Source organism: Coregonus clupeaformis, unplaced genomic scaffold (assembly GCF_020615455.1).
Source record: "Coregonus clupeaformis isolate EN_2021a unplaced genomic scaffold, ASM2061545v1 scaf0408, whole genome shotgun sequence".
Taxonomy (NCBI): domain Eukaryota; kingdom Metazoa; phylum Chordata; class Actinopteri; order Salmoniformes; family Salmonidae; genus Coregonus; species Coregonus clupeaformis.
Genome location: NW_025533863.1, coordinates 153,404 through 177,107, shown reverse-complemented (window position 1 = coordinate 177,107; position 23,704 = coordinate 153,404). Strand labels below are relative to the sequence as shown.

Here is a 23,704-nt window from a genome sequence, read left to right as displayed (position 1 = left end):
TAAGATACACTACATGTCCAATTCAATTGTCCCAAATGTATGTGGACACCTGCTTGTCGAACATCTCATTCCAAAATCATGGGCATTAATATGGAGTTGGTACCTCCTTTGCTGCCATAACAGCCTCCACTCTTCTGGGAAGGCTTTCCACTAGATGTTGGAACATTGCTGCGGGGACTTGCCTCCATTCAGCCACAACAGCATTAGTGAGGTCGGGCACTGATGTTGGGCGATCAGGCCTGGCTCGCAGTCAGCGTTCCAATTCATCCCAAAGGTGTTTGATGGGGTTGAGGTCAGGGCTCTGTGCAGGCTAGTCAAGTTATTCCACACTGATCTCGACAAACCATTTCTGTATGGACCTTGCTTTGTGCACGGGGGCATTGTCATGCTGAAACAGGAAAGGGCCTTCCCCAAACTGTTGCTACAAAGTTGGAAGCACAGAATCGTCTAGAATGTCATATGTATGCTGTAGCGTTAAGATTTCCCTTCACTGTGGAACTAAGGGGCCTAGCCTGAACCATGAAAAACAGCCCCAGACCATTATTCCTCCTCCACAAACTTTACAGTTGGCACTATGCATTCGGGCAGGTAGCTTTCTCCTGGCATCCACCAAATCCAGATTCATCCATCGGACAGCAAGATGGTGAAGCGTGATTCATCACTCCAGGGAACACGTTTCCACTGCTCCAGAGTCCAATGGCAGCGAGCTTTACACCACTCCAGCCTACGCTTGGCATTGCACATGGTGATCTTAGGCTTGTGTGCGGCTGCTCAGCCATGGAAACCCATTTCAAGAAGCTACCGGCGAACATTGCTTCCAGAGGCAGTTTGGAACTTGGTAGTGAGTGTGGCAACCGAGGACAGACGATTTTTAGCACTCAGCACTCGGCGGTCCCGTTCTGTGAGCTTGTGTGGCCTACCAAATCGTGGCTGAGCAGTTGTTGCGCCTAGACGTTTCCACTTCACAATAACAGCACTTACCGGGGCAGCTATAGCAGTGCAGAAATTTGACGAACTGACTTGTTGGAAAGGTGGCATCCTATGACGGTGTCACATTTAATGTCACTGAGCTCTTCAGTAAGGCAATTGTACTGCCAATGTTTGTCTATGGAGATTGCATGGTTGTGTGCACGATTTTATACACCTGTCAGTAACGGGTGTGGCTGAAATAGCCAAATTCACTGATTTGAAGGGGTGTCCACATACCTTTGTATATATAGTGTAGCAGTGAGTTTAATGCTGCCAGGAAGATGCAGGCCAAAAAAGAATGTAATTAATTAAACGCACTGCATGGACTACATTGATGAACTACCACTTATATCAGTGACAATAAAACACAATATTGTCTTGTTCCTCTTCCTCAATTCCGCGAATTAAGCGTCTTCCCAATCTCCTAAATCTGATGGACAGACACCACAAAGTACTGTGTGTGTGTGTGTGTGTGTGTGTGTGTGTGTGTGTGTGTGTGTGTGTGTGTGTGTGTGTGTGTGCGTGCGTGCGTGCGTGCAAGTGTGGTAGTGTGCGCGTATGTGTGTGCATATTTGTATGTCTGTGACGCGCAGCTAATGAATGTCTATCACACAGGGGATTAAACTCATTTGAATGCAGTTACTGTAACAGTGTGTAACACAAATAACTAAAGGCAGCCCTCAAAGAACAGAGAGCCAAAGCTGTTGTGAGAGTTATATATATTTTTTAGGTATAGGGTAAAACAGACCATTGCAAACAGTAGATAGCAGGGATGCAGTCTTTTTCTCCCCCCCCCCCTCTCCCTCCCTCTCGCACTCTCTCTCTCTTTCTCTCGCTCTCTTTCTCTCGCTCTCTTTCTCTCTCTCTCTCTCTCTCTCTCTCTCTCTCTCTCCTCCCCTATTTCTCAATTATTATTCTTGCACACTGACATTCAGTATTGACTGGGCTTGACAGACTCACATTTCAGAATTCTTGTTTAGTGGCATTTATTCTGCTGTAACAAATTGCATTCTCCACTGACACGGATGATATGGTTATTCGGAGCATTAGGTTGTATCAATTATATCACCTCCTAATTCTCTAGCTGCATTTAGGGGAGTTATGTAAACTACTCAAATGCTCAGCTTGCAGAGAACCCAGGTTAATTTCCTCATGCATTGTTGTTTTATCGCATTACCAAAGCGACAAATTGATTAGTGTATGCTCAACACTATCAGCCAAGCTTCATTATTGTCAAATCCTCGGAACACAATTCTCACCTTACCTCATTCATAACCATTAACTGGGCCTTTATAAATGCTTCCCATCGCAACAGACTGCAATTTGGCATTGTCAATGTTAATCATTATCTGGCAATGCCTGGAGGAGAGGAGAATACATTGGGGCATAATTGCAACATACACTGAATGAACAGCCTCAATTCGTCGGGGCATGGACTCTACATGGTGTCGAAAGTATTCCACAGGGCTGTTGGCCCATGTTGACTCCAATGCTTCCCAAAGTTGTGTTAAGTTGGCTGGATGTCCTTTGGGTGGTGGACCATTCTTGATACACACATGTTGAGCGTAAAAAACCCAGCAGCATTGCAGTTCCATACCCCGTTCAATGGCACTTCAATCTTTTGTCTTGCCCATTCACCCTCTGAATGGCACACATACACAATCCATGTCTCAATTGTCTCAAGGCTTAAAAATCATTCTTTAACCTGTCTCCTCCCCTTCATCTACACAGATTGAAGTGGATTTAACAAGTGACATCAATAAGGGATCATAGACTGACCAGGTGAAAGCTATGTCATGGAAAGACCAGGTGTTCCTAATGTTTTGTACACTCAGTGTATACGCTCACGACAAGCATCGCTGCATATCATTACACACACCCTCATGGTCTTCCACTTTGTTAACATATTGTCTGGCTTAATTAACAAGGGAATGGGAAGTGTAGGCTACTGTGCTTACTACCACGGATTCATATCAACATGTATCAGCAATGCCAGGCTGGAATCCCATCTCAAATCATCCCATCTCATATGGGAATGCAATGGGCTGAAGGAACACAGATGGATTTCTTTGGCAACCACCAATTAGTCAAACTGCCTTATAGATATACAGAATATCAGTCATATAGTGCACTACTGCATCATGGGAAATATGCTATTCATAGCTCACACACCCCCAGCTCATATTACAAATAGTGTACCAGTGTAATTCCGAGAGAGAGAGGTGAAAAGGAAAATAAGATAATACGATTTCCTGTCCTCCTCCTATGAACAATGTTCTCAGTGCTGTTGAGAATTTCAATTAAGTTTCAGGTAGCTACTCTATAAATCAGAATCCATTTCAAAAGAAAAGAAGACAGCAGCAATGCCACCAAGCCAGCACCAGATATGCCACTTCTCCCTGGCTCTACTTTGTTCTCTGTGATCTGGGGCACTGCCCAGCTGTTAGGATAATGGGAGCAGGATTAAGATTTCATCCTTCAGTCTGACATGTTCACACAAACAGCTCACTCCTTAAAACTCACTCCTGTCTTCAAGCCACCACTGCTGTTCCAGGTAATACTTTGATTTTTATAATTTTTTTTATGTGGCTCAGCTTTGATATTGAGAAATAGAGGGCGGGGCGAGAGGGCTGCCCCACCCACTGTGCCGTCCATATCCTGCTGGGTGACAATGCCTTCCATTCAAGCACTCACTCTGGTTCACCTCATGCTATCCAACTCTGTCAGACATGGAATCATTGTTATTTGAATAAACTGGGGTCATACTACCTAATGTTACATGTCAACATCATAGAGATACTTATGCAGCTCATTACTGGGGTTTGAGTTTCACTGGCTTAGTTGTTTTAGCATCAACATCCATTGCTTATTGTTCATACCATCAGCACATTATGGAGTGAACAATGTTAGTTAAGACTTTACCAGGCCAGTAGGTTGGGGACATACAGGGGATGGGGGGTACTCACCTCTGTCCACTGTCCCTGGTTCTGCACCATGAGTATGACACATGGGTCAGACTTGTTCAGTGTGTCTCGGTCCAGCAGAGCCTTGCAGGCAACGCGCAGCTCCACTTTGGAGACGCAGGCGACAGGGCCACCGAGGGCACCCCCTGGGGAGGTAGCATCCTGGATGTCATTCATCCTGGCTCAGGATCCGAGGAGCCAACCAGTAAGGAGCAAGAGATGGTAGGTGCTGCCGAGAGCTCAGAGTGATGGGAACTACTGGGGATGGCTTAGTGATTCAAGCCGGGCGAGGCACTGAAATCTCACAGAGTTAGATACATAGAAGAGAAGAATGGATCCTTGGACTTGCTAGTGAATGTTACAAAAGGGCAAAGAGTTCTCTCAGAGGTCTGTATTTGAGATGAAGACAGGTGTCATTTAATTTTTGCAGAGATAACAGACAGGGTGGGCCGAGCTGGATGGAGGCTGGGGAGTCTTGATTAGATGACCAGAAAGCTGTGGAGAGTCACTTGCGATTCAGGATCAGCCAAAGTGTGTTTTCATGTGTTCTTCATGAAAAAGTTGTCCATGAGCATCACAACTGGGTTAAAAAAGAGTATGCTCCCGATCATCCTTCAAAGTCCACACAGGTACTGTATCTATGTAAAGAAAACACTAATTAAAGGTCCACTGCAGCCATTTTTATCTCAATATCAAATCATTTCTGGGTAACAATTAAGTACCTTACTGTGATTGTTTTCAATTAAAATGGTCAAAAATAAACAAAAATAGCTTCTTAGCAAAGAGCAATTTCTCAAGCAAGACTTTTGCTAGGACTGTCTGGGAGTGGTCTGAATAGGGAAAACTGAAAACTAGATGTTATTGGCAAAGAGGTTTGGAACTGCCTTTCTTATTGGGCTAATTTACCACCTGGTGATGTCACCAGGCAGGCCAAAACTCAATCCCACCAAAACAGGTTGACATTTCAGGCAGTCTTTTCAAACAGCTCTTGTACTAAAATGGCATAATCATTTTCACAATTTCACAGTATTATTCCAACCTCATATTGTGAATATATATATAAAACACAGGAAAATCACGTTTTTGACTGCACTGGGCCTTTAAGTATCTGCCAAATAGCATATATCCACAAACAAAATGCTATTGAACCTTAACATCATCCTAATCTTAAAGGAGCAAATTACTGGTACCCAAATAAATATTAGCAGAATCCAAGTTCAGACTGGAAGACGTTTGCATATGAGGTAGGCTATGAAGGTGATTGAATGATAACAGGTGAATTGCTACTCAGTAAAAAATATATAATATTGACAAAGTCTGGCCAGGCGCATGAATCCACATTGCCCTATTTCAGCACCACGGCCAATGGACAGCGACCTTCAGTCACTCGGCTGCTGCTCTCCAGTAGGGTTGAGGCTCGGTTAAAGCAATTATGTTACATTAGATCAGGCGCCCTTTGCAGCAATCATAAGTGTTTGATGAGGTAGTTAGAAACAATAAGAACAAACGTTAACGGCTCGATATGACTCATAAAATAAATTACAATTTGAGATTATTGGCTTCTATAAAACAACCAATAATCCCCTGAGAGTTGTAATTAGCTCGAAACAATCTGCTCAAGCACTTGTAACGTTCAGTTGGTTCCATGTTCTTATAATTATTTTTGTATCTATTGCATTGACATATAATATGATGATGGAACATAAATGCAAATAATAAGCGTGCTGATCTATAAATGTTACAGATAAAAAGAAAATGTGGAGAGGAGATTCTCATATCCTATTATTGATCAGCAATATGTCTACAACCTGTTGTCTGACAAAATAACCAACAACTGCATGGGCACACACCCCTCCCTGGTCATGTTAAACCAGGTGTAGCACGTGCATTTTATATATACTGTATCCAACTAGTATATATTTGCGTTATATCTGGTAGACAGTCAGTTATAGACAGATAAGCTTGATAAATGACTACTCAAGACTTGTAAAATTGTAATTGTCATGACTTCTATCCAACTAAGCAACTCATAAAGATTTTGTTCTCAACTTTGGTCTCAACCTAAATAATTTCCTACGATAACCATACTATGATTTGTTGAGGGTGACAGAGAGAGGCGCGATTGCCTTATACATTCAATTATCAGCACAAAAAAATTATAAACTGATCTACATTACTAGCTGAACTGGTCGTTTATCAATGCAACTCCATTGCCTCTGAATGAATCCAAGCATTTCACAATGAATCATATAAGAATAAAAAAATGAACGTATACTATTCCAAAAATGCTCTGCAATAACATTATTTTGTTCGATTACCTCAATCATTCAGATACTTGCATCATATGCTTCAAAACAATCCACCCAAACTCTTGCTGCTTGTTCCTACCTGTCGTGGTCCCCTGGACTTACACTTGTTGTTACCTTTCATTCAACGCACTGCTTGATTTTCCGAAACTCAGGAACAGTGGAGGGAAGGGGGAAGAAGCAAGAGGTGTGTGATAGCGGAGCGAGGGGGTGGATCTGCCTAACCACACCGATAAAGCTCGCAATGTCACCAGAATCCGCTGGAGGGAGACGTAGAGGTGCGGCAGCAGTTCACAATAGTGATACATGAACACATTTTCTTGGCGCCTGTTCCACACTGATCATCTCACCTTTCTGCTCGTTTTCACGTGAGCTTTAGCTAAAGTTGACCACCAGAGCATTTATGCATTTGTTGATTAGCCTTTTGATTTAATCTGCTATAGATCAAATAAAACACAGTCACAGTGACCAACATACAATTAAAAGCATACAGATTACACATATACAAACACAAATGTTTTCCTCATCACTAATGGCCTACATATTATACTGTCCACATGCAATGTGAGTCTTTTCCCCCCACAAAATTCCAATGGCTTGCATTTGTATTGCTAGCTTGTCTCTGCATATCAAACACTGCAAGATAGTACCTTGTTGCCAGATAATATCTGCTCAGCTCAAAGGCAAAATAAGTGTCTGCAATCCACCAAAAAATATTCACTCAATTACATCAAGTAAGAGATACATAGTCTCTCCCTCCAGTAATTGGCCTATTAATATGACACAATGTAACTATATTACTCCCAGTGGCTAGATATTACATTTAGTATCAATGAAAGGACTGCTGTCTTTCACGGAGCTCAATAACTACAACCCCAGGAAACACAGGAGGAGACACTTCACAGCCAGGCAACAGAGATTGAGTTAGACAGATCCTCAGGTGATGGCACAACAAGTTCTGTGTGTGAGCGCCCTGATGTGACTGGCCAGACAGCTAAGGATCCTAAGTGACACTGAGCTCAAATTGAGAAACAATGGAGATGAATCGCAGTCAGTGCTACTCTTGTAAATGACAGGCAACGTCTCATACTCTCTTTCTCTCTCTCACCCTTCCTCTACCTCTCCCCCTTCTCTCGCTCTCTCTCTCTCTCTCACACCCACACACCACATCAGGTTTTAGACTATTTAATATTAATAAAAGGGCTATAGCTAACGCTATAATGATCTGAATATCAACAAATGTTGGGCAGGTTTTAAAATCATTTGACACCCACACATACTCTCTGTCAGTTCTCTTCAAATGAAGCCTTTTTCAGCCCACCCACAAGGCCTATATCTTTTTTGTGAACTCACTAAAACTGGCTAAAGATTATATAACATGATAGCTTATCATCTGACAATTAAGTGTATTCAGAGTTGTACATTTTCCTCTCAAAGCACTTAACTGTAGCAATTAAGTGGTGGGGGTCCCACCTACAGCACATATCCTTTCTGCCTTCCCACTTGGATGACAATAGTCTGGGTGAAAGAATGAAAGTACACTATATGCCTGCTCCCATTGCTTCAGGGCAAAGCCTATTCTGGGATGCAGAGAAAATGTCTGAATTAGCTATTCCTCTCCAAATGTTCTCTAAAGAGGATACATCATCATTGGTTGCAATACAGCCTCTGGGCTCTGTTGTTGATTTCAAGAGAAGCCTTGCTAAATTCACTGAGCCCCTCCTTCAGGGATGGCCAGTCAAGGAGCACTCCATAGGTACACATTCAGGGTTTTGCTCCTTATAAAAACTAGGCCTCCGTAAAAAGTATTGGCAGCGAACAGGGAGGCTAATCAGCATTGAGCAGAGGGCTACTTATTCAAACAGCACTCAACTAAATGTTTGGCTCTATTTTAATTATTTGCTTTACTGGGCTGTTTATCCCTCATCATGATCACATCAACAAACCCTGCAGCAGGAAGCATCCTCCCCTCCAATGCTTTCTGCCTCTTTAAAACAGAGATGGTGCTGTTTCATTGTCCTATGTATTCATTGTCCTGGTGGTGATCAACTGATTTCCTTTATGTTATTATTCTTATAAGTAAATGTGCATGGGCTTACATGAATACCAGAATTAACATGGCATAGACAGGGGTTTGTTGCAGTTGTAGCCTAAAGAATGCGTTTTAACTCTGTTACCCTATCATCTTACATTCTCACCTCCTGCGTCCCAAACTCGATGGGAATTCATTGCGAGTAGGAATCAACAGTGCCCCGGGCCATACACCTGAGCTCCGTTATGCTGTAGCTCTTAACCAAAACCATCTGCTGCCGCTGTGCCAACACTAAAGCTTCCCTCTCCAGACTCTTCCTGTGTATTTATGCATATATTTATCAAGAGTCCTCTTGCTATCTAGCTGTTTATACCACTCCAGCTCCCAGCCAGACATTATACTGTTGTGTAGTTCAAATGTTTTCCCGTAAAAATTGATCGCTTGTTTCCAACATAACAGAAAACTAACGAGAGCTACATACCAACCAACTTTAACGATTCCTGCCATTCAGGTAACAAAAAGAATGGAAAACAAAATGAAAATGGAATTTGTGCAGGCACTGGTGAGGAGTTTGTGTAACTTCATATGTAATCATCAACCTAGCAGTTCCCCAGTGTTAAGATATTCTTAGACACATTGACTTACATGTAGGTTTTTGGGCAAAATCCCAATACTTCATTGATTCTAGAGGCTCCCATATTGGCTATGGTTGCTATAATTTCCACAACACTATCTTTTTGGTGTGCTTTTGTTTTAACATGATCTAGTTGATCTCAATATAGCCTATCCTCTTCTTACCTCATCACTTTTCATTGAGTGACCTAATATGAAAGCAGTCAGTCACGAACCATTCAATCAATTCCTGTTGGATCCTAAAGCTATGATACAGGCCTAGGGGAGAACATTCAAGAAATAAACACTAGTAAATACAGTCTTTCCCAAAAAAGTAAGTCAAAGCTACATGAACAGATTGTATCATCATCTTACAGTTTAAACACTCAAAAGGTCAAAACATGAATATACAACCAGCAGCACAATCTGAAGTAAATAATTAGAACAGAAGACATTAAAGAAGCAAACCTGGTAGAGACAGAATCTTGTGCGGTTCTCACCTGATCTTTTATTCTGCTCAGGTCAGAGGTTGTCATGGCTGACATAGAGAATGCAGGAGCAGAGGAAATGTGATGTTTGCATAATACTCCCACTGCCCTCCCCACCTCTACCTATGATCAAGAGACATGACATCATACAAAGCCTGCATACACTCAATTTGATATGCATTCATTTTTAAGGTATTGCCCACACACACACACTTCAAGGCTGCCTTCCTTTACATAGGCAAAGCTACAGTATATTGGTTATGTATAATTGATATTACAGCATACATTGCTACAGTTGACATTCAATTAACCTTAAGACATTATGCTGTGGCACAGTGGCAGCCATTCTATCAGAGGGGCATAGGAACAATGCTGTCAGACCTAATCACCAGACTTATTTTTACCTTGAAGAAGTTGTATGACCTGCACTGTCGGTATGTTACCACTGATTCTGCCGTTACCATGGTGATAACCTCATCCCCAGGATATTACTCACAGTGCAGAAGTGTCAGGTGCATGAGAATACCATGATGATGGTAGAATGTTAATGTACAGTGCCTTCGGAAAGTATTCAGACCCCTTGACTTTTCCACATTTTGTTACTTTACAGCCTTATTCTAAAATGGATTAAATTGTTTTTCACCGCTCATCAATCTACACACAATACCCCATAACGACAAAGCAAAAACTGGTTTAGACATTTTTGCTCATTTATTAGAAAGAAAAAAACAGAAATGTCACATTTACATAAGTATTCAGACCCTTTACTCAGTACTTTATTGAAGCACCTTTGGCAGCGATTACAGCCTTGAGTCTTCTTGGGTATGACTCTACAAGCTTGGCACACCTGTATTTGGGAAGTTTCTCCCATTCTTCTCTGCAGATGCTCTCAAGCTCTGTCAGGTTGGATGGGGAGCGTCGCTGCACAGCTATTTTCAGGTCTCTCCAGAGATGTTTGATTGGGTTCAAGTCCGGGCTCTGGCTGGGCCACTCAAGGACATTCAGAGACTTGTCCCGAAGCCACTCCTGCGTTGTCTTGGCTGTGTGCTTAGGGTCGTTATCCTGTTGGGAGGTGGACCTTCGCCCCAGTCTGAGGTCCTGAGTGCTCTGGAGCAGGTTTTCAACAAGGATCTCTCTGTACTTTGCTCTGTTCCTCTTTCCCTCAATCCTGACTAGTCTCCCAGTCCCTGCCGCTGAAAAATATCCCCACAGCATGATCCTGCCACCACCATGCTTCACCGTAGGGATGGTGCCAGGTTTCCTCCAGATGTGACACTTGGCATTCAGGGCAAGGTGTTCAATCTTGGTTTCATCAGACCAGATAATCTTGTTTGTCATGGTCTGAGAGTCTTTAGGTGCCTTTTGGCAAACTCCAAGAGGGCTGTCATGTGCCTTTTACTGAGGAGTGGCTTCCATCTGGCCACTCTACCATAAAGGCCTGATTGGTGGACTGCTGCAGAGATGGTTGTCCTTCTGGAAAGTTCTCCCATCTCCACAGAGGAACTCTGGAGCTCTGTCAGAGTGACCATCGGGTTCCTGGTCACCTCCCTGACCAAGGCCTTTCTCCCCAGATTGCTCAGTTTGGCCGGGCGGCCAGTTCTAGGAAGAGTCTTGGTGGTTCCAAATGTCTTCCATTTAAGAATGGTAGAGACCACTGTGTTCTTGGGGACCTTTTATTTCTGCAGACATTTTTTGGAACCCTTCCTCAGATCTGTGCCTTGACACAATCCTGTCTCGGCGCTCTACGGACAATTCCTTCGACCTCATGGCTTGGTTTTTGCTCTGACATGCACTGTCAACTGTGGGACCTTATATAGACAGGTGTGTGCCTTTCCAAATCATGTCCAATCAAATGAATTTACCACAGGTGGACTCCAGTCAAGTTGTAGAAACATCTCAAGGATGATCAATGGAAACAGGATGCACCTGAGCTCAATTTTGAGTCTCATAGCAAAGGTTCTGAATACTTATGTAAATAAGGCTTTTCAGTTTTTTATTTATTTTTCAACCTGTTTTCGCTTTGTCATTACGTGGGTATTGTGTGTAGATTGCTGACAAATTATTTTTAATCAATTTTAGAATCATGCTGTAACGTAACAAAATGTGGAAAAAGTCAATGGGTCTGAATACTTTCCGATGTCAATTAAGGCAGCCCCTCACACCTCTCTGATTCAGTGGGGTTGGGTTAAATGCGGAAGACACATTTCAGTTGAATGCACTCAGTTATTCAACTGACTAGGTATCCCCCTTTCCCCTTTAAAGTGTTGATCCCATGTTTCATGAGCTGAAATAAAAGATCCCAGAAATGTTCCATACGCACAAAAAGGTGTGGCATACCAACAAGCTGATTAAACAGTTCATCATTACACAGGTGCACCTTGTGCTGGGGACAATAAAAGGCCACTCTAAAATGTGCAGTTTTGTCACACAACACAATGTCACAGATGTCTCAAGTTTTGAGGGAGCGTGCAATTGTCATGCTGACAGCAGGAATGTCCACCAGATCTGTTGCCAGAGAATAGAATGTTCATTTCTCTACCATAAGCCGCCTCCAACGTCATTTTAGAGAATTTGGCAGTACATCCAACTGGCCTCACAACCGCAGACCACTTGTAACCACGTCAGCCCAGGACCTCCACATCCGGCTTCTTCACCTGTGGGATCGTCTTGAGACCAGCCACCCGATGAAACTGTTGGTTTGCACAACCAAATAATTTCTGCACAAACTGTCAGAATCCATCTCAGGGAAGCTCATCTGTGTGCTCATTGTCCTCATCAGGTCTTGACCTGACTGCAGTTCAGTGTCGTAGCCAAATGCTCACTTTCGATGGCCACTGGCACGCTGGAGAAGTGTGCTCTTCACGGATGAATCCCGGTTTCAACTGTACTGGGCAGATGGCAAACAGCGTGTATGGTGTCATGTGGGAGAGCGGTTTGCTGATGTCAACATTGTGAACAGAGTGCCCCATGGTGGCGGTAGGGTTATGTTATGGACAACGAACACAATTGCATTTTATCAATGGCAATTTCAATGCACAGATACCATGACGAGATCCTGAGGCCCATTGTCGAGCCATTCATCCGCCGCTATCACCTCATGTTTCAGCATAATGCACAAGGATCAGTACACAATTCCTGGAAGCTGAAAATGTCCCATACTCACCAGACGTCACCCATTGAGCATGTTTGGGACGCTCTGGATCAACATGTACGACAGCGTGTTCCCATTCCCACCAATATCCAGCAACTTCGCACAGCCATTGAAGAGTGGGACAACCTTCCACAGGCCACAATCAACTCTATGCAAAGATGTGTCGCGCTGCATGAGGCAAATGGTGGTCACACCACATTCTGTCTGGTTTTCAGATTATATTTTTTTTAAGTATCGGTGACCAACAGATGCATACCGGTATTCCCAGTGATGTGGAATCCATAGATAAGGTCCCGTGTAGTTCAGTTGGTAGAGCACGGCACTTGCAGTGCCAGGGTTGTGGGTTCGTTTCCCACGGGGGGCAAGTATGAAAATGTATGCACTCACTAACTGTAAATCGCTGTGGATAAGAGCGTCTGCTAAATGACTAAAAATGTAACATTTCAATTGACTGATTTCCGTATACGAACTGTAACTCAGTAAAATCATAATTTGTTGCGTTTATATTTTTGTTCAGTGTAACTGCACCCCTACAAATACCGAACTGGAACTCTTAGGGCTAGGATGAGAATCTCTAGGAATTCCACAATGAACCTTTCCATCGATTCTTTGACTACATAACTCAAAACCACATATCATATACTACTAGAAGGCTGGAGCATTGCTCATAATAAGTCCCTAAAACATACACTGTTCTGGCTTCGTTAACAGTAAAACGAATGTGAGCAGTAAACTATTCGGAGGCGTTATAACCACTCCAAGGGCGCCACATCCTGAGATTTTGTAGATTGACTACTTTGTGAAAGAACAATCCATTTCATATTTTGGAATTCAAAGTATGCTAAACAGAACCCCTGTGAAAGTAACCACCACTTCTGCTTTACATCCCCTAATCTTTTGAATGGGCTTGAAGATTACATCAAATTCATGAAAAACAGTCATTTAAGATAAATGATTGAGCTGGTGGATTAATTTACTTCTGCCAGATGCATTATGAATTTTTTGGCTTGAGGACCATTGTGCTACATTTGACTCATTGAAGACGATTCAAAAAGCCTACAAATGTACAAAAACTACAAGACCACTTCCTCGAAAATGTCACCTCCATATCATATAATTCATATTCAGGAGACAGGTTTTCACATACAATTTGAAATTGCCAGGTTGAGGGATTATCAACGTGGCACAGCTGCCACCTGCTGGTAATGACTGGGCAAGATATATTGTATCCATTGGTCTCTTGGGCAACACAGTAAACACTGGATTTAGTGTTTGCATTGATGCCTGTATTTCTATAATCCATCAAATGTGCTCATTTAAATACTTAAGCATTAAAATAGATTTTTCTAATGTACCAAAGTTGAGTGTTTAACACCGTTGATCAGAAATGTCTGCACAACTGCAATAAAAAATTAAAAGTCCAAGATGCGAGATGCTAACAAACATGACCCTTCATATTGAAAAATGACCAGCGAATTTGTACATGTTTTTATTTTTGAAAGTTCCATAGAAACTAACGGTTTATTTCTTCTTGTCAATACTCTCTGCTTCCGCCTCCTTTGCCCTCTTGGCACGGATACCGAAGAGACGAGCATTGGCACGGGCCATACGCAGGCTGGCGAAAGCCTTGAAGTTCTTCTCATCTTCAGAAATCACCCTGGCCTTCTCCTTCTTATGCACCTGCAGCACAGGGAGAAGACCCCAATTACAACCATGTTGATGTAAAGATACACTCAAGAATAGAAGGGCTAGTAGAGGGCATTTCAGACAAAGAGAAAGTAAAATACAATGAATGGATTAGGCTCGAGTCCCATGTTATTACTCAATTATTGAATTATTTATGTGTCCACGTCTGTAAATTAAGGCACAGCACACAATCTGGCAGTCATCAGATAATAGGTTCAAAGAGAATCATCAAGGTAATACAGAGATTCCGGAGAATTTGTCATCACTTGACTGCTGAAAGAGCTCTAACATAATGTATTCAATACATATACTCAAGATACTAATCTTACATCCTCCAATTATGACCTGGTCTTCCCATTACCATGCAATAACCTAAATCAGTGTTAAGTGCATTTAAAGAACATGAACTTCATTTTTTGGGTGAATTGAGTGATACGTACATTCTTGATGGGCATGACAGCCCCAGAGAGCTGCGTGGCCATCTTGAGTTCCTCCTCCTGGAGAAAAGGAAAGGTTTTAATACGCGCAGGAAAAGTAACATCTACCATGAGCACATTCAAGACGGTGCAGTCAATCTAAAACGCTACTGGGGTGAAGAGAAGACATTTCAAACATTTAATTGCACACCACCAACTGATTCTAAAACTACAATGGCGCACGTAAACAAAGTATTCCCATAAATTGTAGTCCAGATAACCATGCAGAGCTGTTATGTGTAAACTATATTTTTAATGACATTCCAACACTGTCCACCAATATGTCTAAGACAGCACAAAATGCAGTAAAATCTTCTCAAAGTCTCCACAGACTAGCTTGAAGCCCAATTTCCACACCTTAACTCCAAAATGTCTTTGCTAACAGGTCATTTCAGAAACTACAGAATGGGCACTGGACACATGAAACCAGCAGTCATCAGATAATAGGTTCAAAGGTAATCATCAAGGTAATACAGAGATTCCGGAGAATTTGTCATCACTTGACTGCTGGCCCAGTGCTGCTCACAATCCAGGTTTCCTCATCACAATTTCACTCATTGCCACATTTATGAGCAAGTTTTCTGAAATCACTTTTAACAGGGAATGTTATGCATGACTGCTGAAATCATCACACTGCAAATGTTTATAATCTGACCCTCAAATTAGGCAATCACTTTGAATCATTTGACAATATGGTTATGCGTGCCCATATGTTTATAAACACTCAACCCGATGTTCTATGACTGACACTTACAGTGCTGTCTCCCTTCTTGGGTGCGGAGGCCTTCCTGGGGAAGAGGATGAGCTTGGAGCGGTACTCCTTCAGGCGCTGTACATTGGCCTGCAGGGACTCCGATGACCTGTTGCGACGGCGGGAGTCAACCGCGATGCCAATTGTGCGGGCTGTCTTCTTGTGGATACCGGCGGCCTGGAATACACAAAGCACATGCAAGACAGTGAACCAAATAATAATAATAAGCCATTTATCAGACGCTTTTATCCAAAGCGACTTACAGTCATGTGCGCATACATTTTTACATATGGGTGGTCCCGGGGATCGAACCCACTACCCTTGGCGTTACAAGCGCCGTGCTTGAGGAATGTTGGACATTTAGTTGCTAGCCATGCCTGCACTTTTAGAAGTGTGAAGGCTTGCACATAAATCAATACAAGTAGATTTGCTACATTCAGGCAAAAAGCATGTAAAAAATAAAATTGGTTAATAACTGGCTTGAGTCCCATATTATTACTCGATTGACTAGCTTTAATTGAGTTTTTTTGATATGCACAACACATTAAATTAAGCAAACATCAGCAAATAGGTTCAAATTGAATCATCAAGGAGGTACAGAGATTCCGGAGATTTGTCAACACGGTTTTAGTAGTCAGCAAGCTAAAATATATCCAATAAATTCACACCGGTCTTTCACTCTGTTCAGTCTTACATAATGTACCAACACTGCCTAAACCGGAAGGATATTATTCAAAAGGTAAATGTACTGTTAATATTCCTCTTACCTTGAGCTCCTCCAGGGTGAAGCCACGTCCGGCGCGCACCTTGGTGTGATACCTGATGGTGGGACACCTGACTTGAGGCCTAAGGGGTCCGGCCACAGGACGTGGAGCAATACGACGAGCCTTGATCTGACGGGCCTTTCGCCTGAAAAACAAATACTCTGTTCATATATAGCAAGTTATATTTGAATGATCTCCATCACATCCATACAGCCTCAGGCATGTCTTGCACAGCTACACACCAGAATTACACCATAGCCATCATTCAATCCATACAGCTAGTTAACCAACTAGGTACGTCACATAAGCATGCTAGTTAATAGCTGGTAGGTTTGCATACAGTGGACGTTTGAAACGTCAGACACTTCAACCAAACGTTAGCATTTATCCAACCATTATACTATATTTAACCAAAGTAACTAATCAAGGGCTACCTGCGAGTCTTCCTTGCGGGCTGGTTGAACCAGGTGCGCACCCTCGTCTGCCAGTCTTTGTGGAAGTGGGGGTTCAAAAGCATGCCATTCCGGCTGGGTGCCATGGTTGCCTACTTCCCTGAAACAGAAGTTGACACTAACACATGTAGGCGTAGAAGCTAATCACATTTAGCAATAAGATCAGACCATCTAGCTGAGGAATAAATGGCTGACGAGTTTGGTTTGGGGGGTCAACGATGGATTACAACAAACAGACGGAACAATAAAAGTATATTTTACTGTGATAATGACTCCGTAAACTTTTGAGGTAATTGTCGATAATCTAGATCATTATCGACAGGTTGGTGACAATGAAACGTGTAACGTCACTGACAACACAGATATACATGCGTCTGCAACCCAGGTAGGTTATGACTGCTAACCAATTTCAAGTACTGAGCCTTAATCTCAACAAACTCATCAATAGTAATATATTCGGAACGGCAACATCATACACTTTCGCAATAAATGCATAAAAGTCACACCAACTTCGATATATTGGAGGATTAAGAGCGATTTCGTTTGAAAGATAGTGAGCTTATTTTCACATACCGTCTGGGGCGGAAAATGGCCGAAAGGAAAAAGGAAGTCCTAAAGCAGTGCATTGTGGGATATAAAGATGGCACCCAATGGTAGACGCAATGGATTGTCCTCCGGATGTACTACATTTCACGTGTGAAGAGTGGTATAAAAATATACAATCAATCTTTGATTATTTATTTATTTATTTATTTATTTATTTATTTATTTATATCTTGTTCAGAATACATTCAGATCGAATGAGTTTTTTGTACGTTTTTTGGTTAGTAAATCAAATCTTCTTAGTTTTGGGATAATGCTGAGTAATAACGTGCTTTTTATCCCGAGTGGTGCAGTGGTCTAAGGCACTGCATCGCAGTGCTAGCAGTGCCACTAGAGATCCTGGTTCGAATGCAGGCTCTGTCGTAGCCGGCCGCGACCGGGAGACCCATGGGGCGGCGCACAATTGGCCCAGCGTCGTCCAGGGTATGGGAGGGAATGGCCGGCAGGGATGTAGCTCAGTTGTGGGTTCGATTCCCACGGGGGGCCAGTATGAAAAAAATAACAATAATGTATGCACTCACTAACTGTAAGTCGCTCTGGATAAGAGCGTCTGCTAAATTACTAAAATGTAAAATGTTATACCCTAATACAACACATATTGAAACAACCATTATGCATGCCTGACAGTTTATTTGTTCAATAACTAATGGTCGTCCACCCAAATCTGAGTTATTGCTGATGTATGTTTGTAGGTACACCACAAGGGGTCACTGCAGCCCCACAATAAAGTTACACACATTTCACTTATGGACCTGTTCAGACAGTCTTTTGCATATGAGCCTATTTCTCTGAGTATCCCCCAATTTTCCATTCTCATTGTTGTAATGATAATTATAAATTACATGTTTTCATTGTAGGAGTGTTGTGTATTAAACCCTAATACTTTCTTGAAATCATAGTAAAGATATGCGGCATGCAATATTTAAAGTGCACATAAACAGCAACCCCATCACTCTGCTCATTGTGTCAAGAGAGGACCATCCCTGTCCGACAGCCAAATTATATTCTCCTGTAAAGTAGTAAATCCCCATGCCCCTTCATAATCAAGTCAAAGATATGCTCTGTTTCTCTGCTGCACTGATTCTGTGCCCACTTTTGCCATTAATCATTGATCAACCCTCCCCTGCACCTCATCTCTATCTTAATCTAAGGGCAAAAGTCAAGGTGTGCCGAGCTTTAATGTAGCAACGAGAAGCAGCCAGTGTCATCAGCACGCGTTTCAGTAGTGCTTCTATCCCCGTGGTTTTTCACCAGTTAGGCATCAGAACAAAAAGGTATAGTGTATAAAGCAGGGTAATTTCTAGGAATAGGTCCACACACACCCTTTATAGAATGGGCAACTTGTCATTTATAATGTAAACTACTGAACCATTAACTGACTGGGCTGACTATATGTTAATATATCAATGATGATACTGTGTGGCTATATTAAATGTGTTAATATCACTGAAGTGTAACTTTCGGTAACTTGTTTTCATCTATTAGCTTGAATCACTTGGGTTGGAAAATACAGCAGCAGTATATCAAATCAAATTTTATTGGTAGCATACACAATTTAGCAGAGGTTATAGCAGGTGCAGCGAAATGCTCCTAACAATGCAGTAAAAATGTCAAACAAGTACACAAATAATCAAAAACAAGATATCATGTCAGGAAAAATCCAGTTAACCCAAATAACACTATCAGTAATCCAAATGCAATCTATGCATATATAGGCCTACACCAAAAATATATACTAAGAATGATATGTATAGCAGTAGATATATTAGTAAGCTATGTCAACAATCCAGTATAATAATACAGGCGGTGTAACAAAAATGCAATATATCCCACATATTCCAGATGTCACCTCAAAATACGAAAATATCCCAAATAGAATTGATTCTTGCTTAATTTGTGCTTTAGTCTTTTGTTCTAAAGAAGGTTATCTTGCTGAAGAATGTGAATCTACAAGTGTGGGAGTCTTTGGAAGTGCCAGGCTGCCAGCCAAGGTTAGGTTTTGACTAGTCTTGCATTGCCAGACACCAAACTAGGTTTTGACTATTAGATAAGGACTCAAGGTGGTTTATGTAAAGCAAGTGAATAGTACTGTATACAATTCTTCCCACCAGAGGGAATATAAAAGTCATAATGAAAAAAACAATGGATTGTCTGTTGTATTTATTTATCTGACTTCATTTCCAGTCACTTTCCAACCTGTTGCCACTTCTCAATTTTTTTTTCAGTCCAAACAAAGCACCTGAAATAATTAAACCTTATGGTCGTACCAACAGGATTTATCGTTGTGTCAACAGGACTTATCGTTGTGCCAACAGGACATGGGAACAAACACATCAGGTTGTCTTGTGGTTTCATCAGCAATAAGCACCTAGGTTATCTTGGTGATTAAACAATTACAGTCCAAATAAATATGGCTACTTTACATAATCTCATTTTAGCTGAGATTTTACAGCCAGTCCAGATAGGATTAGTGTGAAAGACCTGTAATCATCATTAAAAATAACATTTAAAAAAAGAACATGGAGAGTCGAGCAGTCTACTCATCAAGTGATTTGACAAATTTCTCATAGGAACCATCGTCCATGAGGCCATCAAGTTCTGCTGGGTTGTCAATAGTCATCTTAATTAGCCAGCCTGAAAATCAAAGAGGAGAGCAACCATCAGTAACATTGTCAGGAGAGGGGGTTTAATAGTGTGTCCACTGATTATTTAACAACATAAAATCATATAAGGAGGTGGCAGGTACCCCAGCCACTAAGAGCGTTGGGCCAGTAACTGAAAGGTCGCTGTTATCGAAACCCCAAGCCGAATAGGTGACAAATCTGTCGATGTGCCCTTGAACAAGACACAACCCTAATTTGCTCCTGTAAGTCGCATCTGGATAAGAGCATCTGCTAAATGACTAAAATGTCAAACATACTTATCAACTGATTTGTTATGTCACTTTGTCTTGCCTAAGATACTCACCCCCTTCGTAGCAGGATTTATTCACTAGTCCAGGGTTGTCTGCCAGCTCTGTGTTGATTTCAGTTATCTCTCCAGTCAGAGGAGAGTACAGCTCACTAGCAGCCTTCACGCTTTCCAAAGCACCAAACTCATCTGCAACACAAGCAAAGGACATGCATGACCCTCCTTATTGGCAACAAAGCTTGTGGTCACAATAGTCATTTACTTGTGGGAGGAAACTTAAAACCTGAAAAATACTCACCCATTTGTTCAAGTTTTTGCCCCACCTCAGGGAGTCCACAATACACCACATCACCTAATGCTTGCTACAATGGAGGGACACAAATTCTAACATTTTAGCAGATACAGCTTTCAGAATTTGCAACACAAAATATTCATATTTTAAGTATAGATTGAGGAAATTCTGGGAAGAATCCTAACGTCTAACTGATTTCATAAAGCATAAAATAAGGCCAATGAAAGTTGTGGTAAACGTCAAGTTAGTCCACAAATATCAGATTGGCCCTCAAATAATTTTAAGCCAGGCGTAATACAATTAATCAATTACCCTAAACAATAGTCATACATTTCTAAAATTGCCCATTCTGGTATATGTCTTTGTATTGCAGGACAAAGTACAAAGTTCCAAAATAAATCTCAAGACAATACAGGCATTATGTAGACCAATAAATGTCAGATTGTCAGTAATTTAGAAACACAACAGCACACTAAATCATTGATAAAAGTATCAACCAAACTGCCTACCTGAGCAAAATTGCTGATGCCAACTGTGCCAACTCCTCCCTCTACTCGTACCCACTCATGCTTGTCTGTGAATTTGAGGGCTGTAAAAATAGATTCACGTCAGATAACGGGATGCATGTGTATAAACTAAGTACCCATCCCAAACATTGTCCTTGTTATTGACTGTCCAAAGGACACTAATGTACTATGGACCAGAGCCAAAAAGTACTGTGCAAAACTGCAAACCTGATTTAAAATACTGCACAGTGGCAAACTATACCATTCATGATTCTGAACATGCACTTTCCCACATTCAGTCCTGTAATGTCAAACAAGATGTGAATTGTATTACTATCACCATGGTGATGCCAATTGCTCATTCAGTGTACCACGCATTCTCTAGCTATTACTGTATATTGTAGTATGGTTGTACACAGTATGGGTGGTGGGAGGGAGCACCCACATTTAACAGTTCTCTATTGGTTGAAATGAAAAACATCCTTCCTCTAATCTGCTATGTGGGCTGTTCATTCTATTAAATTAACTAATAATCATTTTATACTATTTTGGACAGATGCAATCCACATTTTAAGCAAGAAACATTAAAATATGGTTTATGTCAAATGCTGTCACGTTTCCGATACCCTGGGGAGGAATTAAATGCCTCAACAGTTTCCAATGCTAGCATCAGTTCATGCAGAAAAAATACAGGTTTGAACCAGATTGTGAACTGTGCAAAATGCTGAGGCATGGCTGGATTGTCTAAAAGACTCAGGGGAGAGCCTTCCCTTAATAGAGATCTTCAATATAATTTATAGAGTAAAACACCCCCCACATAAAACACCATACATGTATTTGCCATTTTCAGCCTACAAATTTAGGAAATAAAGTAAATATGCTAAATATAGATGTATGCTCAAATTTGTTAGTTCAGGCCAGTATTTCACTGGCTATGTCCAAACTCGTGCGTGACTTGCTCTATGTAATTATCCACTACATTGGGGCACGAGACAGTGGGTGTCTGAGTGCCTAACAAGCCCTAATGTTTTTTTAAGGCCGTGGATAGTAGACCCAGCAAATCGTTCCAAGGTCAAGTTAAACCTCTGATAGATTACACTGTAAAACATTGTTTAAGAAAATGAAAACTTTAATTCGACCTGGCTACTTTTGGGGACAGTTTATGTAAAGCGACCATATAATTCAAAATGTTACGGTTAAACCAACCTATCGCGGGGACCGTTGTTCGACAGGGCTGGTCAGGGAATCCCAAAATTCCATTGGAATTCCATAAAATGAAAGAACTTGATTTCTGTCTGGGAATAACTACAGGGAATATTTTACTTTTAGACCACGTAACGGTCAGCATTAGGCTACTTTTTATTTGACCCATCGACCAAACTTTATCGTAGCAGGGCATGCGTTCTGAACTGCTTACAAAACTGGACATGCTGATCACAAAATTCAAATCGCAGTTCACGCTCTCTCACTGACGTGTAAAAATGTACGGTGGTAAAGTGACCAAAACAGCGTGAGATTATTCCCCCTCAGCGACTGGAATGTGTAGCCACAGACCCGTACATCAATTGTAATGTTGATAAATATAATTTGGGCAACATTGTAACAAATTGTTACCTGTGGACAGTCGCGAGGCCGTGCTCAGTGTCCGTGCGGTGTTGGCCTTCCATAAGAACCGATTTGCGGAGATCTGTACAGGTCGAGAAAGCTGAAGCAGTACTGGGGAAAAGTTGGCAGAAAGGCACCGGAACGCTATTCTCATCGCCATCTTCACAGTGTCGGCCGAAAAGATTACACATGCAATTGACTGAGTGGAGCGCGCACCATTACCATTTGCGCGCTCTCGACATGAAATAGAAGCGGCTTTTCGTGCACTGCACCGGCAGGACTTTGTGGAAGTTGGACCGTATTTGCCGATAAGGTTTTTCCTTATATGGATACTCTGAAGGCGTAATAGATGCACAACATAATATTTAGGATACTAATTGTTTTTTCGCATAGTTGGTAGTGTTAGATGTTCTTCTGTCTATTGGTCTACTCTGCATCTTTATGGCATTGTAGACCTAACCATAAGGTTTTGGGCGCGTTCCTCTGCCCAGGCGTTGCTGAAGCATGCCATATTTTACACCGCCTGGGTATGTATTTTAACTATCAGCAAACCACATCAAATGTTACAACAATCTGTCAATCGATGACAGTCGATGCCGTGGCACGCAACCATTGGTTGATTCATGCAACGTCTGAGCAGGGGAACGCGACCATTCTCTTATGCTTGGTAGATCGTATAAACTGGGTTGATTCTAAATCGTTTTCCCTTCATGAATATTACAGCTCTAACCCCATCACTGTTTCAATTGTATCCGTTTTCTATTGTACTGTAGTACACAACTGCTGAGATCGGGCAACAGTTCCTAGGACCTAGTGTTGCTTTCATTAAACAAATGCTGGTTTTCTTGGTAGACTTCACACTAGGGTCCTACAGTACTTTGCAGCGTGACTAGAAAGTAACTGGACTGCATTCACTGAAAATGAACTTACCACACATCTACCTCCTCTAAAGGTATTGCACACAGGTCATCCCACATAATCCTTTCTTAGGGGATCCAAATGGGTGGGGTACACCTTGGCCGTAAAGAGTTCAGTCACCAGGGGTGTATTCATTACGTCTTGCAATGGAAACAGTTTACCATTTAAGAAACAAACAGAAGCAGAATGAAACAGATCTACCTGAATTTGTCCAATAGAA

The 23,704-nt window shown here is 41.8% G+C and overlaps 3 protein-coding genes and 3 non-coding genes across 7 annotated transcripts in view; all 6 read right to left on the bottom strand.

Annotated features, from left to right (window-relative positions):
* LOC121548463 (copine-7) overlaps nucleotides 1-6,409 on the bottom strand; it is a 51,470-nt gene extending 45,061 nt beyond the window's left edge. The window contains exons 1-2 of one of the 2 annotated variants that reach the window (XM_041859882.2): nucleotides 6,321-6,409; nucleotides 3,936-4,570 (exon numbers count right to left, since the gene is read on the bottom strand). In XM_041859882.2, the coding sequence (XP_041715816.1) occupies nucleotides 3,936-4,109 (174 nt within the window). In that variant the 5' untranslated portion in view covers nucleotides 4,110-4,570; nucleotides 6,321-6,409. Of the gene's footprint in view, nucleotides 1-3,935; nucleotides 4,571-6,250 lie in introns of both variants that reach the window. The other variant, XM_041859883.2, reaches the window with a different exon arrangement.
* Nucleotides 6,410-13,994: 7,585 nt separating this feature from the next.
* LOC121548464 (60S ribosomal protein L13) lies at nucleotides 13,995-17,289 on the bottom strand. Its single transcript, XM_041859884.1, has 6 exons — nucleotides 17,224-17,289; nucleotides 16,633-16,750; nucleotides 16,202-16,343; nucleotides 15,438-15,611; nucleotides 14,648-14,704; nucleotides 13,995-14,201 (listed from the first exon to the last, which is right to left on the bottom strand). The coding sequence occupies exons 2-6, from the start codon at nucleotides 16,734-16,736 to the stop codon at nucleotides 14,043-14,045; spliced, it is 636 nt and encodes a 211-aa protein (XP_041715818.1). The 5' UTR covers nucleotides 16,737-16,750; nucleotides 17,224-17,289; the 3' UTR covers nucleotides 13,995-14,042.
* Nucleotides 14,391-14,472, bottom strand: LOC121549378. The gene has a single exon (XR_005996817.1). It is a non-coding gene; the product is annotated as a small nucleolar RNA MBII-202 (small nucleolar RNA).
* Nucleotides 15,103-15,182, bottom strand: LOC121549376. Its single transcript, XR_005996815.1, has one exon. It is a non-coding gene; the product is annotated as a small nucleolar RNA MBII-202 (small nucleolar RNA).
* LOC121549377 lies at nucleotides 15,978-16,056 on the bottom strand. The gene has a single exon (XR_005996816.1). It is a non-coding gene; the product is annotated as a small nucleolar RNA MBII-202 (small nucleolar RNA).
* Nucleotides 17,290-18,772: 1,483 nt separating the features above from the next.
* On the bottom strand, nucleotides 18,773-23,006 carry LOC121548465 (glycine cleavage system H protein, mitochondrial). The gene is made up of 5 exons (XM_041859885.2): nucleotides 22,576-23,006; nucleotides 20,965-21,044; nucleotides 20,462-20,525; nucleotides 20,221-20,352; nucleotides 18,773-19,887 (listed from the first exon to the last, which is right to left on the bottom strand). Exons 1-5 carry the CDS (start codon nucleotides 22,724-22,726, stop codon nucleotides 19,790-19,792), a joined length of 525 nt encoding a protein of 174 aa, XP_041715819.2. The 5' UTR covers nucleotides 22,727-23,006; the 3' UTR covers nucleotides 18,773-19,789.
* Between the last annotated feature and the right edge of the window lie 698 nt (nucleotides 23,007-23,704).